This window comes from Nansenia antarctica (assembly GCF_963989245.1).
Source record: "Nansenia antarctica genome assembly, chromosome: 6".
NCBI lineage: Eukaryota > Metazoa > Chordata > Actinopteri > Argentiniformes > Microstomatidae > Nansenia > Nansenia antarctica.
This window is the reverse complement of record NC_137676.1, coordinates 28,033,296-28,050,648: the sequence shown is the minus strand read 5'-3', so window position 1 is coordinate 28,050,648 and position 17,353 is coordinate 28,033,296. Positions and strand designations below refer to the sequence as shown.

The following is a 17,353-nucleotide window of genomic DNA, read 5'->3' as shown; positions in this document are numbered from 1 at the left end:
GTCAATGACGTGACATGCATATTTTTGGGTCACATATATTATTTCCATTTAAAAATAGATTGATAAATTCAAGTCATATATGATTTTATTCTATACAACATGTTTAGTTTGAATTTATTGTCAGTACATTCTAATAATATGGATTACTTTGTGTTTTAGCATCTCAAACCCCCAACATGTCAGGTGGCGCAACCGTCTCAACAAAGGAACAGATTAAGAACACTGTTAAAAGTGATAAATAATAATATATTCAATATAAAATACTGTGGCATGATTTTGTGTTTGAAACCTTTCAAATAAACACACGTTTACAAATAACACTAGTTTTAAAGCTATTGAGATAATTGAGGAACTTTTGTCCCGTATTTTTTCCCCCTAATGTCAGGGTGGCACAACCGTAAACATGGGACTTTCATTTTTAAATCAAGAGTCTATTGCATCAGCCAAATGTTGCATCATCCAGAGGACCCTGTCTGACATCTGTGAATGAGTGAAAAAATGTGTTGGGCGCTCTCAAATATTGATAAAAATAGATAGCTTCACCTCAGAGGTAGGAGGGTATCATTTCCATGTCAGGTGGTACAACCAATGTAAAACTAGGAAAATGTTATTTTATCATAAAACTACTTATTCTGTTTTAAAATGATTTGTATGATATTGCTAGCATAGGTCAAAACTAATGCAGGTGTCCAAGTAGAAGCCTGTTTAATTTGAAATCAGTGGCAAAAGTCAGGTGGCGCAACCGGTAAGTCAGTAGGCGCAACCACAATTAATGCCACTATATGGAATAAATACTGTTATTTAAAGCTCCAAGATGCTCTAAAATGTGTATTTGTGTTTACTTAAATATATGTATTAACACTTTTAAACGTTTCACGATTATAATGTCTTTAATTTTAATCATTTTCGATGTCACTGTCAGTGAAGGAAAAAGCAGCCCAAAAACAAATGTCTTACGCACTATAGACAATCTAATAGATATATATATAGATATAGATAATAGATACATGACAAAGATTTCACTTAATAAATAAATAATAGGAAAATATAAATACTTTTACAAATAATTGGTTGCGCCACCTGACAAATAATTGGTTGCGCCACCTGACATTTTTTTTAGCAATTAAGTTAGAAATACAGTAAAAAAATAATAATATATATATATTTAAACAAATTAACAAATGCTGCATGTTTAAGCACATTGTCACATACTCAAACATATAAATGTTATGTATTTTGAACAAAGTAAAACAAAATAAAAAAATGTAGAAGCCTTATTCGTCATTGACCCAAATACTGCTTTTTAAGCCTTACAATGCACTTGTTCTGGTTTATACAGCATACAATCACAGTTTTCATGGGAAATTATTCGACTTGAATCTCAGTCTTTACAAAAGACCATTGATTAAAAAAAAAAAAGAATTGCTCTTTCAAAAAAATAGTAATTCCCTGATAACACATTATATACACATCATTGTCATCTTTTCCAACAGCCAAACTTAGTCCACATATTTTGATCTCCAACAATGGTGGAAAGAAAGGTAGATTTGTCCTGAGGGTAACTTTGCACTGCTCAACGTTCCCTTTCTCTGTCACTGCTGACCTTAAGGCCGATTTAAGCTTCTGCGTCGAATTTACGCACGTCTACACGTCGGTGTACTCATAGCGGCATAGAAAAATATGCTTTTCTTATTCTATCTCGTTAACACTTAATCAGCCGTGAGGTGTTAAACAGCACCAGTGAGTACAAAAAAAAATCTACCTTTGCACTCGATCAAATTTCAGGACCCTCCTTTCATGACTTTTCCTAGATATGTGCGTTCTACCACCCAGCATCTTTACATTTTCAAAATCGAGTTAGTATAAAGCGATTTTGCAGTATTTCTGTGTGTGTCTGTGTATTTGCCTTGGGATTCAGCTGCCATCTTTTTCTCCAAGGCTGCAATTCTCTTTTATATCAGCAGAGGTAGCAAGGGGGCACACACTGTGCTCAACCTTCAGGCTTCAGTGCTGAATTAGATACAGTGGATAAGACTGATATTTGTAACATAATGTGTTTATATATAGGCTATATATAGCAATAGTGATACATAAGATATGTATATGTACAGACAGTTATGAAAATGATAAACTGTACAGTATGACTTTTACAATCCCTTCAGATTTGTTGGAGCTGAGGTTTTTTTTTCACCCAAGTTCCATGCAATAGTGATAAGATATTATGATATGTGTAGCCTATGTACAGTTATGAATGATACACTGCACAGTATGTACCTATCAAGCTGTGTGGTATTACATAGGTACCACAGCAAAGTAGTTCATCAACAAATATTATATAACAAACGGATATTTATAATATTGTATATAATGTCTTTTTTGATGATTATGCCTGTACAGCGCTGTCAATTTTCAAATAATGCTATAGGCTATATATATATATATCTACCCTCCCTCCACCCCCACCCAGAGAGCTTTGGACTGTCTGGATATGAACACTTGATCTCTGCACTTTATATTTATATTAATTATGACTCTTGCACTTTGATGTTGGTTTGCACTGTCTTGTCCTGTCTTGCACCTATCCTGCTGTAAACCGTGCTCCATTGTTCCAAACCAAATTCCTAACATGTTTACATGTCATGGCAATAAAAGTCTAAAAGTCAGTTGTGATATGAAGTAGCCAACAATTCTCATGTCGACCATGATAATAATAGGCTACAACAGGGTTGTACATAGATATACGCAGATTCATATTTGGATAGTTGATTTTGGCACCATTGTATAGTAGCCAATTGCAGAGAGTATACATTATTTTGTTTGTTTACTGCACATTATAAATGAAATGAAAATAGCTGTTGTGAAAAGTGAAAATATAGTGTGTTCATGTTGCAGTGAAATCTATTTACATAGATATATCAGATGTGATATTTCTACTACAAACGAACACAGAGAGACAGATAATTCAAGTAACATTTTTATTTACTTGCAATGTTCACGTCAATTCTTCCAAGTAAAAAGTATGGTAATTAATATGAACACCAATATATATTTAAAAAAAGTAGAAAGTGAATAGGAGGTCGCCGGAGCGCTCAGCGTGGGCGCTGTCAGGTAGACAGGGCAGGAGAGGCATCAGGCCTGGCCATGGGACAGTCAGCATCCCCAGCACACCGTTGCTGGCTTGGTGCATGTGCCACAGACAAATCGTCCACATGACTGGTTACAAAGTTCTGAGTTACATACACTTGATGTTGATGGGGGAGGGTTGAATGGCTCGATCGTTTCCGATCAATGAACAATAAGATCAGGTTTCTCCCACGGTGTGTTTCTCTTGCGTGATATAGTGAAGACAGACAAGTGTGCTGTCCTCACTGTGTTCATGTTGTGCAGTGAACAAACAATTGTTGGGAGAATAAACTGTCTCTTGCCGTGAAATGTGTACATCAAATAAAATGATGTCGGCGATGATTATGCCTGTAATCATCAACGATATAACGAACGGATATTTCTGAGTGGGGCAGTCCCAGATATAGTGAAGACAGACAGGAAAGTAAGGAGAAGAAGGGAGAGAGTATTGCCAATTGATAATAAGATATTGATCATGTAGGAATAAGTGTGTTCATATGCAAACATATTCAATGGAATGTAATTAGTAGGCAATTGTTTATCACAGATGAATCCTGACAATTGATGGTTGATGCATGGGGGAGGGTCATCTTATTCTCAAGGATCTCTTTCTGATCGTTTCCGATCACCAGACTGCATGGAAGATCATAGGGGTGAAAGACCACTCATCCCTGCAGTCTATTTTTGAACAGGCTACTCTCAGACAGGCTAATAGAATTATCATGAATCCCTCCCATGTCCTACATGCAGAGTATGAACTGCTGCCCTCTGGGAGGAGGTTCAGAGTCCCCCGCGCTAGACTAAATAGATTTAAAAATTCTTTTATTCCCGTTTCTGTTAAACTTTTAAACTGCACCAGATGAATATTGAACATATCTTGCTTATCGTTTTATTTCCACTCTTGTTTTAATCAAGGCTGCCTTCTGTTTGTGTGTTAACATTCTGTATTGTCTGTTGTTCTTTGTTGGCTGCTGTGGGGTGTAAGCCCAATACAAATTTCCCAGTGATGGGACAATAAAGTGACTTTTGACTTTTGACTTGACCACACAAAGGATGCCAATTCCTCCAACAAGCCCTTCAAACAATCCCCCACCAGAAAGGTTGTACTCAGTTGTACTCAACTCTCTCAACCACGGCAGTTTCAACCACGGCAGTTTCTCGCGCCTGTCCCGTTGCAGAGTGTATTCATTATTGTGTTTGTTTGAATCCTCACTGTGTTCATGTTGTGCAGTGAACAAACAATTGTTGGGAGAATAAACTGTCTCTTGCCGTGAAATGTGTACATCAAATAAAATGATGTCGGCGATGATTATGCCTGTAATCATCAACGATATAACGAACAGATATTTCTGAGTGGGTTGAATTGATAATAAGATATTGATAATGTATTTCGCTGTCGACCAAAATCGTTTGAAATTACGTGCTTGTGCATTGAATGACACTATGTACAGCGCTGTCAATTTTCAAATAATGCAATAGGCTATATATGAATGTTCAGTTGTGATATGAAGTAGCCAACAATTCTCATGTCGACCATGATAATAATAGGCTACAACAAGGTTGTACATAGATATACGCAGATTCATATTTGGATAGTTGATTTTGGCAGCATAGTAGCCAATTGCAGAGAAACTAAAGCACTTGGTTATAAACATACTAGGCTCTGTTTCTAACAAGTAGGCACAAACAAAATCACTGTATGGGACGACTCGTTTCTAAGTTACAGGGTTGATGGCTCTCAATCAACCCCCAGGGTTGATGGCTCCCATCAACCCCCAGGGAGGGTTGATGGCTCTCAATCGTTTCCGATCATTGAACAAAGACATCGGGTTTCCCCCGCTCCACCAAGTCCCAAGGTGTGTTTCTGTAACCATTGTCTCCTCCTTGTTGCATAAAACAAATCAAGACTCGCTCCTCTTAGGAGACCACTATTTATAAATAATAATCCACAGATAGGCACAGTCACAGTGCTACATGAAAATATCTAGCCACACACCACATATCATAGCTCCGCCCTATATGTATTTATCATCATATTTCTCAATATAAAACGGAGGTACGATATATGGCAGATATGTATGGTATATTATGGCAGTTTCTGGCGCCTGTCCCGTTCTGTTGTTCAAAGAATATAATATAAAACGCATCACATGTTTGTCATTGTGTGAAAATGTTTCTGTAGCGAAGAACCTTGGTTCAATCTGGAGCTGATCAACTCCGGACGGCAATAACACGTTGTGGGTGCAATTGTGCAAGAATAACACTATTTACAGCGCTGTCTTTTATTGCTATATGTATTACTGTTATATATAAATGTGAACATTACAGATACCTGGTCAACACAGCTTGGGATTCCAAGGAAATTACTTGGAACTATGTGTGAAAGGGACAACATTGTAATATATATTACAGTTATTTTTTAATAATGCTAATCAACTTTCATTCGTTAGTAATGAAAACTCCTGCAGTCTCGATCAATCTCCTAGATGAATCTCCTCTCCACTCCGCTCTGCGCTGCGGGCAGTGGGGGACGGTGTGTTTCTGTTGCGTGTCCACGCTTCTTGCGTGACATCGCCATCTAGCGATTTTTGTGGGTCAGTACACCCTCCCCCATTGTGAATAGTGGTCGTGTGATTCCACACCTCGTCGCGCTTTAGTAGGTAAAAAAACGGCGCGCCCCTAGTGTTAACGGTACATGACTAAAGGCCGATTTAGAGTTCTGCGTCGAATTTACGTGCGTAGCCTTACGTAGGCCTTACGTAGGTCTCGCAATTTACACTTCTGCGTAGGCCGCGCTGCAATTACACCGTCACATCGCTAGGTGGCAGTGTGTTTTCAGCCCCTGTGCTGTGCCTCTTCCGGTTAGGAACTCAACGGAGCTCAAAGCTCAATGCTGCATAATAGCGATCTTTTTGTTGGTATGCTGGTTGTAACTAAAAGTTATATGATGCATTGAAATGACATTAAACTAAGATAATACGATGGTTATCATAATTTTTCAAATCTTTTTTAATAAGTAATTACAGAAAAGGTGAATGACATTTCTGTCATGACTTCCGCATTTTGAGTCGAAATCTTGTCTGAATCATGTGCTACCAAGCGGACCAATCACAGAGCTTACGGTTACATGCGCTCTGACGCATGGTTAGATTTTTTGAGAGGAGCGCGTCAAGGCTACGCAAGGGCACGTGGGACTACGTAAGCTTACGCGTAGCCTACGGCGTCGACTTTACGCAGAAGCCTAAACCGGCCTTAAGACTCCATTCAAAGTTCAGTGTGTTCAGCATGCTAGGAATTCTAACCCATTGTGACGTGGAGATATTCGTCCGCTGCTGCGCGCACCACCGCTTCCTGGTGGATGAAACTCCCGTTGACAGCGGGGGAGAGACAAGTTCTTCCCGGGAATTCGCTCCTAGCTGTGTCGATCGTGATAGTGTCGTATCGACACCATTCAAATGGTTTCAGATTCCCTGTCCTCTCCCCTATCCGGACACATTTGAATTGTTATCCTAACCCACGGTAAACCACAGTTATTAACCCGCAAAGGGTGCCTCCGGGTTGTGCCTGACGCTTCCATAGGGCGCTCTACTCAAAGCGGCATAATAGCGTTTTTTTTTTATGCTTGTTGTAAATAAAAGTTCTATGATGCATTGAAATGACATTAAACTAAGATAATACGATGGTTCTCATAATTTTTCAAATCTTTATTAATAAGTAATTACAGAAAAAGTAAATGACATTTCTGTCATGGCTTCCGCATTTTGGCCGACGAGAGAGTCGGAATCTTGTCGGAATCATGTGCTACCAAGCGGACCAATCACAGAGCTTACGGTTGCGTAGAAACTGACGCGTACTTACATTTTTGGAGATGTGCGCGTCAACCCTCTCCGTAGGCAACGCAAGGCCACGCGGGCCAACGCAAGCTACGCCATAGCCTACGCGTCGATTTTACGCAGAAGTTTAAATCGGCTTTTAGTGTCCACCTCCATGGAGCGCCTTACTGGAGGCACAGGGGGACCACATCTTTAGCAGGTGTTGGGAACAGGCGTAAGGTTTCTCTGGAGTACTTGGAACATCAACGCTTTCTTGACTGTGAAGAAGGCCACAGTCTTGTTCCACACGTCCGTGCTGGAGACTCTGTTGTGGACAATAGGATGTGTATGAATGTGCTTGAATGAATGTCATACAATGTCCCAGATCCAAACCAACAGGTGGGAGGTGCCCTGTAAATGCTCTTCTGTCTCTCCAATGATGTTCTATGGCTGGGAACGAGTCCTGCAGTGATATGTGGTGGGAACGTGGAGTAAAACATCTGCCTCTGGACATTTTACTTGGTCCAAAAAATAGTATTGGTCCCTATGCCAATACTGTGGTCAACTCCAGCTTTGTGTGACGGGGCACACTTCCTTTGTGTGGCCGCCTCGGTGTCATTAACACTCAGTGTGGGAAGCCCAGGAGCATGGGGGCTCCCACGTTCCACTGGGCTGGGAGGGGAGTGTGTGACTGGGAGACTGCTGTCTGCAGCAGGCCAGGCGCCAATGTGTGTGTGTGTGTGTGTGTGTGTGTGATTATGTCTGTGTGTGTGTGTGTGTGTATGCATGCATGCATGCATGCGTGAGTGTGTATGTGTCTGTGTGTGTATGTATGTGTGTTTGTGTCTGTGTGTGTGTGTGTGCAGCTGGAAATATATTGCTGGTATGTAAGATTAAGCATCTGTATGACCACTTTAGGTTCTTTGAATATAACCCTAACCCTAGCCCAAATGAAGTATTCAAAACGAGTGTATAAATGTGTTTATCTGTCTAAGTACGTACAGTACATGGCATCTGCATGCTTTATGCTGTATTTGGTTTGACTGTGTACAGAAAGAGGGATAACTGGCAGTGCATCTGTACTTTCTAATAGTGAAATAACATGATAGTGTCACTGTGTTGAAGCAAGGTCTGGAGATGGAAGTTATATTATATGTATATATATATTATATAATTATATTATATTATATATAGTTATATTTAATCCCATATTTCATGGCATTAAATCACTAGAAGTATCGTTCTGTTCTGACTTGAATCTACACCCTGACAAATATAAACATAACTTATATTTTGCACCATCAAATCTCATGAGGTCACACAAACAATACTTAGCTATGGAAATAGGTTCATGCTATCCTGTTTATAATCTTCTTCTTTTTTTTTACATTTTTACCATTTAGCTTTTAGTGTTTAAGTGACTTACAATTAGAGATTACAAGGGACAGTCTCCCTGGAATATCAGGGCTAAGTGCCTCACTCAAGGACACCACAGTGGTGGTTTTCCCAGGTGGGACTGGAACTCATGACCTTCTGATCACCAGTCCAACTCACTATCCACTAGGGCGACTAGGTCACCACTACCCCAATCATAATCATTGCCCCCCCCCACCCCAACCCACGTGTGCCCTGCTCCAAAACATTGCCCCTCAATCACATTGTGTGATCCTGCCATCGGACAACAGCACACTTACCAACCGGGTCACCACTTTCCCAGGTCCACAGAGGCACCCTGTCAGTCTCCCAGTCGCCTCCTCCCCTCCCTCCCCCCCTCTCCCTTTCTATCCCCCACCTGCTCCCTGGAGACACATTAATTGCCCCCCCCCCTAGCAATAAACACTTCATTGAGCATGTGGCAGCCCCAAATGTCCTTCTCAGCTCTCCTATTGGCTTCTGACTGTGAGAAACTCCGACAAGCCAAAGACCCACACATTCATATGGAGATTCAGCCCTATAAATAGGGAGGGGAGAGAGGGGCAGAGAGAAGCAGCCAGCACAGATCTGTCTAGTTCTTCACTGAGACTTCAGCTGAACCAGAAACAAACAGCCATGGCACTGACTGCCTTTGGACATACCAACTATCCTAAAGAGCACCTGGGACTCACCACCAAGGTAAACACAGTTTCTTGGAGACATGAATACAATTATATTTTTCTCAATATTGTATTTTTGCCTGTTGATACAACATGACTGATGAAACTGACTTGACTTTAATCATGCCTTGTTCTCTCTCTCTCTCTGCAGCTGAGAAAACCAGTGGTGGAGAAACTGCGAAGGGGTCGCATCAACTCATGCATCGAGGAGCTGAAGTCTCTCCTGGGCCAGGACTTCCTCAGACAGCAGCCCCACTCCAAGCAGGAGAAGGCGGACATCTTGGAGATGACGGTTTATTTCCTGATGCACCAGCGGAGACAGAGGGCAGGAAGCTCCTCCACGAAGGCTGCCAGCGAGGGCTACTCCAATTGTGCCCAGGAGGCGGTGAGCTTCCTGTCCCAGTGCGAGGCCAAGACCCAGTCCGACAGAGCACTGCTGAGCCACTTTCAAAACCTTCAACAATCCAGTCCATCTAGCCATGGTCAAAGTTCCCTCTCTCCACCAGGCTCCCCAATCTATCACGCCACCACTAAAGGTGCGGGCCCAACCGACTGCGCCCTCTGGAGGCCCTGGTAGAGCACTACAGACTTGTATTTATACGTATAGAAATATATATATTTCAAGACAAACTGAAACAGTGTTTTTCAGAGTGACGGAGGTCTATTTCTTTTGCATTGGCAAGAGATTCTACGTCAGTAGGTTGCATTAAGATGAAGAAAGGGCGTTTGTTCAGCCAGTACTCCTTTGAAAGGATTCCTATGTAATGATTCAGATTGTTCTGAATTTATACATTGAAATGCAATATTTTTGGAAAAATAAGTTGTTGTTATTAGCACATTATTTTTATTCACCCATATTGGGTTGCTACTGTTTATTTAAGTGTCTTTTGGACACTGCTTGTTTGTTTGATCTGTTCAAACTGTATCTTACAATTGATAATTGTCACTGAATGATACCATGTATTGATTTGGTGATGCATCAATATTATGCCACAAATGGATCCAATGGATCTACTCATAATGTAAATCATTTGATGATTATAATATGTGACTATTCTGTCAACTTCGGTACTTAATGCAGATTTAAATGTTGATAACATTGTGCCTAAATGTTATAAAAAGATGGTGATAGGAAATATTTTGTTAAGAAAAACCTTTTCTCTAATGTTTCTTTACCTTTTTTGGGGTGTAAATGCTACTTTCTCTGATACTGAGAGAAATTATTTTGACAAGTGAATAAATTAAAGACTTCAATGGAAGTTTCTAAAATGTACATTGTTGTATCATATTTGATCAATTTGCATGAAGCACCCACATTCCACATACCTCATCACACACATTGTACACACATTGTACAGCAAACATATTAATCCAAGCATATGTTATGAAGATTATCATATAGTATAATACATACTAAAGGTAATTCTAAAATTGCATAACTATAATATAATAACGGTATATTCACAAACTTAAATCTGTAGATGGATGTTATGGATGCCCATAACTATGGAAGTCACCATTACTGATTTCAAATCTAATCCCTTGTATATCAGCACTTAAAGGTGCAATCCTTAATGAGTTGATCAGCCATATGGCTGATCCACCATTTGTTTTGATATTAAGTGAGAGACCCGCACGTCTATATCTTCTACAATGGCAACTGAATCAGGAAAAAACAAACAAAAAGTTTGGTGAAAGTGTTGCAACCCTTGATGTTGCAAAACGTAGTATTAAGAGTTCCTCAGAGTTTAGCCCTACAGATGGTTGTTGTCCCCACTCCCTCCAATGAGAGATCAAACACTGTGGCTAATGCCATGTGTAACATGACACACTTCTATTGTTCTCATGTTGAAGCCGGTGAGTGGACAGAGAGTGTGGGAAACAGGCGAAGGCACACTCACAGAGAGAGAGAGAGAGAGAGGGGCTGGCGATGGGAACCTGCTCCGTCCCCCGCCACAGGGCCTGGCAGTAGAGACTTTATGGCAGGAGCTCAGACTCACTGTGTTCTCTATCTATGGGAGGGACACTGCTCTTCGCACATCCTAAAACACACCCAGACAAAAGCCTCCCAATCCTTCCCGTAACAGGGTGTAGCCAAAAGGGTTGAGTGTGGGAGGGTGTAGCCATCAATGACAATGCATTTCTACACAAGCTTCAAAATGCTTTTTGCTAGGATCCTGTATGTCCTACATTTCCCCTTCAATGAGGGTTAACATCAAATCAAACAGTACATACTGTAAATATAGCACATTTCATACACAGCAATACAAGGCGCTTTACAGGAAGAAGAAATACTTTGACTTTATCTGTTGACAAAACCTCTCGGTGAGCAGTTAGACCATTCGTTCAAAACATTCTAAATTCGCCAAATGAGATTCTCCATCACGTTGCGAGTGGTGTCCGAGGCCCCTATTCACTTGATTCTGTTCCTCTCCAGATGGTCTGTGACATAGGGTTTCTGTTTGTCCTGCAACAAAGAATCAATTAACATTCCCAATGGGCCATTGGGGGGGGGGGGCGGTCTGGCTTTTGTAACTCATTTACCCTGGTCTTGGGGACTGGTGGGAAACTAGGGAGAGAGCCGTACTCACAGTGCCCATGGGGTATGCCCTCACATCTGTGACCTCTGCTCTGCCTGAGGCACAGACCGTGGCACACCGCCAGCAACTGTGGCATTACAGGGACCGTACCAGTACAGCCCAGACTAGACACCAGTCACTGGAGCAGAAAGAAGACTGTATAGTAGTTCATAGAGAAATAGGAAGTAACCGTGTCTGTAACCCCTGGATGGTCGTTACATCGGAATGTCATTTCTTTGTCCAGTTTGGAGCCATATTATATATGTACTGTCCAATACATTAGGAATACCCCTTCAGTCATATCATTCCATTTCAAAGATACAACTAAACCCAAGTAAACACAAGTAGTAATAGGCTATTACAATGCTATAGCATTTTATGATGTGATTTTTCCTGGTGGCCGTAAATGGGGTGTGGGCATGAGGCATGAGGCATTTGGCGCTTTCCCACACTCAACAGCCAATGAAAAGGGCCTCTATACACACAAGAGATCACAAAATGGTTCAATGACTTACCTGTCACTCAAAGACGACTTGGAGACTACATGTCTGGAGGGAGTGTGCACGGGGTGTGTGAGGCACATGGCCTGACACGAGGGGGGGGTGGCATTCCTCCACATGCCGCTGGATAAAAGAGAACAGTAGCATTCTGACATCTCCATAATGGTGTGACACACTTCTTTCACACACAGTAAGGGCATCCACGTGAGTGTCTCATCTAGCACACCACTGGCAGATGACTCTAAGGATACTGTATATACCGTACGAGGAGTATACTAAATATAAATATACGGTATATACGGTATAACTAAATATACCATTATTCTTATAGCCAACCTCATCCATGGGAGGCTGAATGAATAATGCATGACGTCATCCATTCAGTGGTTTAGGAGGACCAATTTTAACAGTGCAATACTGTATATTGGATGATGCATTTTAATTAAGTGTGAGATTACTTTCATTTTTTTTTTCTACACCCAGTTAGCAACTCGTTTTAAAGAAATTGCCAGCATTTGGAATTTCTAAGCTACATCAAACATGTTTTTCAGAATTTGACTGCTTCCCAGTCCACGTGCCATTTGACGTTTTACCAAGATAGTCTCCAAATGAATACGTTCTGTGGGGATCGTTTCTGCAGACCAAATCACAGACCAGTTCTGTGCGCTCGTATTATCTGGCTATAGCAGCCTTGAATGTGTAGGCCTGCCACAACCTTGCAAAAATAAAAGCTGCTCTGTGGCAGCAAATCGGACCATTTAGGTAAAGCTTAGTTTAGGCTGAGATGAAAGGCTATCTACCTCGCAAACTATATTGCTTGATGATGTAGCATTTGGCCTACTGAAATTGCTTAGATCTTTACTTTATGGCTCACACTCCACACTTAATTTATCTCCACACTTCTGAAAGTGTGTTCACGTCAGAGTTGTGAGTGTTTTTTACTTGATATAATGGTGTTTTCATTTCATGTACTGACAGTGCATGATAACCTTTCGAGATGTTTGTTGATACCTGCGGCTTGCTTATCTTGGAAAACATCCCTGTGTAGCCCACCTCCTCCATCAAGTTATTGATGTTTCTACCATTGTTGTGATGGGCGGCCCACTGGTCTCGGAGTGTGGGAACCCCAGCCTAGCCTGGGCCACATGGCTTTGTAATGCTAATCTCCTGCTATATAAAGGGGAGAGATCCCTCAGTGAGATCAGACCTCTGCAGTCCAAGGGAAGCGATCCTCTCACTCACACAGACACAGACATGGCTCCCTGCTCCACCAACATCTCCTCTTACCACCATCTGAGGCTCCCTGAAAAAGACAACCTTAAAGTGAGTACTGTGTTCATGTTCAGTCGTCTGTATCAGCTTTTTTAAAGGATCTACTGTAATGTGTCAAAGGGTTGTTCGATCTGTGGACTAATCACATTTTCTCTTTCCAATAGTTAAGGAAACCCGTTGTGGAGAAAATGCGCAGAGATCGCATCAATGGCTGCATCGAGCAGCTCAAGACCATCCTTGAGAAAGAGTTCCATAAACAGGATCCCAACACCAAGCTGGAGAAGGCTGACATCCTGGAGATGACCGTGAGCTTCCTGAAGCAGAAGCTGCAGCCTCCGGCAACACTCTGTCAGAAGGGCTACAGCGAGGGCTACTCTCAGTGCTGGACGGAGTCTCTGCAGTTCCTGTCTGTCAGCTCAGAGAGAGGCGGCAGTGCTGCACCTGTTCAGGTCCTCCAGCAGCTCCCACAGACCCAGAGAAACTCCCCAGGCTTCTCCGTCCACAAGCCCACCTCGCTGCAGGGCACCAGGGCTGAAGACCCAGTCTGGAGGCCCTGGTAGAGACACTGAAGACCCAGTCTGGAGGCCCTGGTAGAGACACTGAAGACCCAGTCTGGAGGCCCTGGTAGAGACACTGAAGACACAGTCTGGAGGCCCTGGTAGAGACACTGAAGACCCAGTCTGGAGGCCCTGGTAGAGACACTGGAGTCACCCACTCTGACACCTGAGGGAGCACTGACTGTCCCTCACTTTGAAGGAAATATGACCTTTCCGACCTGCTTATTCACTATGGATTGTTTTATTCTCTTGTCACGTCACATTGATGGAAAACATGTTTATGAGAAATATTCTAAGCGAAGGTAATCACTTTTGAGAAGACTGTTTGCTCTTACTTTGTTTTAATTACATTTGACATTTGCTTTTCATTTGCAGTGAAGAATTTAGCTTGATATTAAGTGAAGATCTTTTGTTGTGAAATGTTTATCTGTTGTGAAATGATTGCTTACTCCAGTGGAGTTCCAGTTATACCTGCTAGGTGTAACAGTATCTGCAGTACTGACAGTTATGTTTGAGAATATTTCTCTTTTGTTTTGTATTGTCCAAGCCACATGTTATTATGGGGCTTTTGTAAAGGGACTAGTAGGTGTATGTACAGTATATATATATATATATATATATATATATATATATATATATATGTATATGTATGTAGTATGTGTATGTATGTATATATACAGTATATATATGTATATGTATGTAGTATGTGTATGTAGGTTTTATATGACCATAGTTGTTACTGTTCTGTTGTTTTATGTTGAAATAAGCTCTTAAGACTTTGTATGACAATTGTATGTCAATAAAAACTACAATCATTTTGGAAATAATATTCTACATGATAACCCGAGTCTTGTTTGCTGTATCTTAGAGTTAACAGCAACACTATATAACCAGGGGTGCACATAACTTTTTGGGGCCAGTGCTCAGAGGAGCACCTAGGGATGCTGCTTGGTGCTCCCAGAGCTCGCGTCCCACAGGATGGATAAAAAAGGGATACATGGATAACTTAGCAAAATGACATTTATTCATAAATAAAGATGAACGAACAAATGATTGTGTGCAAAACAAATGCAAAATCAAATGACTGCTCTTTAAGCATGAACGTCTGTCAGACTCCTTTAAACACAATGAAATCAACTGACATCTCTTTAAGCACTAACTGAATGTCTGTTCTTTAAACACACTGAAATAAACGGACATCTCTTTAAGCATTGCTCTATTCTGTAAACACTGAAATCAACTTTTCAACAAAAAGTTACAGCCTAAGCATTTATTTATGCTACAAGCTTAATCATCATCATCACTGCTCTCTTGACTGCTGTTATCACTGTCCTCCATTTCAACCATGGTAGAGGATGTTGTAGGCTATCACTTTAAATAGCTCATTATTTTGATTCTGCAACAAAGTCTTTTTTTAAAATATAGAATTCCCAACCATATTCCCTGGGTCAGGGGTCGAGGTGCGATAATGAAGCTGTAAAACAAACGTCTGAACGTTTGAAAGCTTCAGAGAAAAGAAACGTGTCCCTTGGTGTTGTTTTTCCTTTTAGCGAGACTGAATTCGGGACTGAATTTTCACGTGGCGGCGTGATAACCGTGCGATACGCGGAATGAAAGTACGAGTTACGATACTTTCCGAATGTTTTCGTGAGGGGAGTCGCCGTGGTCGTCGTCGGTCGACTGTTGTGATGGATTACTCGTCGCCTTCGGCTGAGGGGACGGCAAATAGTTACTTAGTGGGTGTTTGGCTAATCCATGGGAGGGTTCATTTGGGGGTTATTTTATTTGTTGATTGTGATTGGTTAAAAGTATGCATGAGTGGAGTGATTGGTTAGATAGAAATGGGGGCGGGCTTAATGAGTGTGATCTGAGAGACAGGGGAGAAGGGAGATCAGTTGTATAGAGAGATGGGAGTTGGTAAGTTGAGTTCTGTATGATTGTGTAGTTTGTTAAATCTTTTCTGTTAGTTTGTTCACTGTTAATTATTTACATGTACTAATATCAATGTGTTGTGTTCAGTTTTACAATCTGTTTATTAGAGGAAGAAGGAAATCAAACCGAATTGTGTCAGATCTCATCATTTCACCCGTACTGCCGGAGCAAGCAGAAAATTCACCATTCAGCTAACTAGAGGGAGAGCTGAACAATTGTAAAACACCCGCTGACGACCGCAGGAGGACGGACCGTCAGTTAGCTAAGGAATACAAGCACGGTTGGACGCAACAGAAGCTCCGGGAGGACAAGGATCCATTCACCGGAGATAAGAGCAAGCTAAAGCCTGGTCAGGTTAGTGATGCAGCCGCCAGCCGGCAACGGAGCCGCGGCGCCCGAAACTGTAGCTAACTAGCCACTTGCTAGCCAGCGTAGCATTAGCAAACTAAGCTAGCGTTAGCCCTGTTGTCGCAATAGCGCAGCAGGCACGCGGTAGAGCTTATAGCACTCAAAGCTACAGCTAACTAGGCCGGCAACGGAGCCGTGGCGCCCGCAACTGTAGCTAGCTAGCCACTTGCTAGCTAGCGGAGCATTAGCCAACTAAGCTAGCGTTAGCCCTGTTGTCGCAATAGCGCAGCAGGCACGCGGTAGAGCTTATAGCACTCAAGGCTACAGCTAACTAGGCCGGAAACGGAGCCGTGGCGCCCGCGACTGTAGCTAATTAGCCACTTGCTAGCTAGCGTAGCATTAGCCAACTAAGCTAGCGTTAGCCCTGCTGTCGAAATAGCGCAGCAGACACGCGGTAGAGCTTATAGCACTCAAAGCTACAACTAGCTAGGCAGGCAAGGAGTGAAACAATCCACGGCTAGCTTCAACTGGTTAACCCAACTGCAAGAATCCACAGCCAGCTAGGCTAACCTACAAGACCCACCAAGAAAGGAATTGCGAGCTAATAGCAGCTACCCAGAGAGCTACCCACACCCAGCACTCTTCTCTGTGACTCTATTGACTGTTTGCATTAAAATAGGTTTGTGTGTACCTGGGTATTAAGTCGTCGGGGGGAGGAAAATCCTCTCCCACTTTATTATTTTATTTTTAGCAGTATCCCTGGGATGACCCCACGGTGAACCTGGTTCCGCTGCCGAAGACTAGTTAAGGAAGTGCAGGGACCAGCGCAAATCAGCTCAGGGAGTCAGAGAGGGCTGAAGATATAAGATAGAAAGACGAGACAGGTACACACAAGTTATTTCTGAGTCACAGGCAGAATGGAGGCACTAAAGACCGAAAGGGAAAAGTTGGCAGTCACTTTTGAGAGAGGATATCGCCACATCATCAGGTCAGTGGCATTGATGGGCGAAGATGACATGAAACACGAGTGGATAGCGCTCCTGTCAAATGCGAAAGACCTAAACTCTGCAGACGACAATTATGAGGAAGGTTTGAAGGCCAAAGCAAGTCAGGAACCTGAGACAGGTAACAGTCAGC

At 42.0% G+C, this 17,353-nt stretch overlaps 2 protein-coding genes across 2 annotated transcripts; both read left to right on the top strand.

Moving 5' to 3' along the window:
- Positions 1-8,984: 8,984 nt before the first annotated feature.
- Positions 8,985-9,605, top strand: LOC308160410 (transcription factor HES-5-like; the record flags this gene model as incomplete). The annotated part of the gene is made up of 2 exons (XM_080534324.1): positions 8,985-9,047; positions 9,180-9,605. 2 exons carry the CDS (start codon positions 8,985-8,987, stop codon positions 9,603-9,605), a joined length of 489 nt encoding a protein of 162 aa, XP_080390450.1.
- A 3,756-nt stretch (positions 9,606-13,361) lies between these two features.
- Positions 13,362-13,939, top strand: her12 (hairy-related 12; the record flags this gene model as incomplete). The annotated part of the gene is made up of 2 exons (XM_080534323.1): positions 13,362-13,430; positions 13,544-13,939. The coding sequence occupies 2 exons, from the start codon at positions 13,362-13,364 to the stop codon at positions 13,937-13,939; spliced, it is 465 nt and encodes a 154-aa protein (XP_080390449.1).
- Between the last annotated feature and the right edge of the window lie 3,414 nt (positions 13,940-17,353).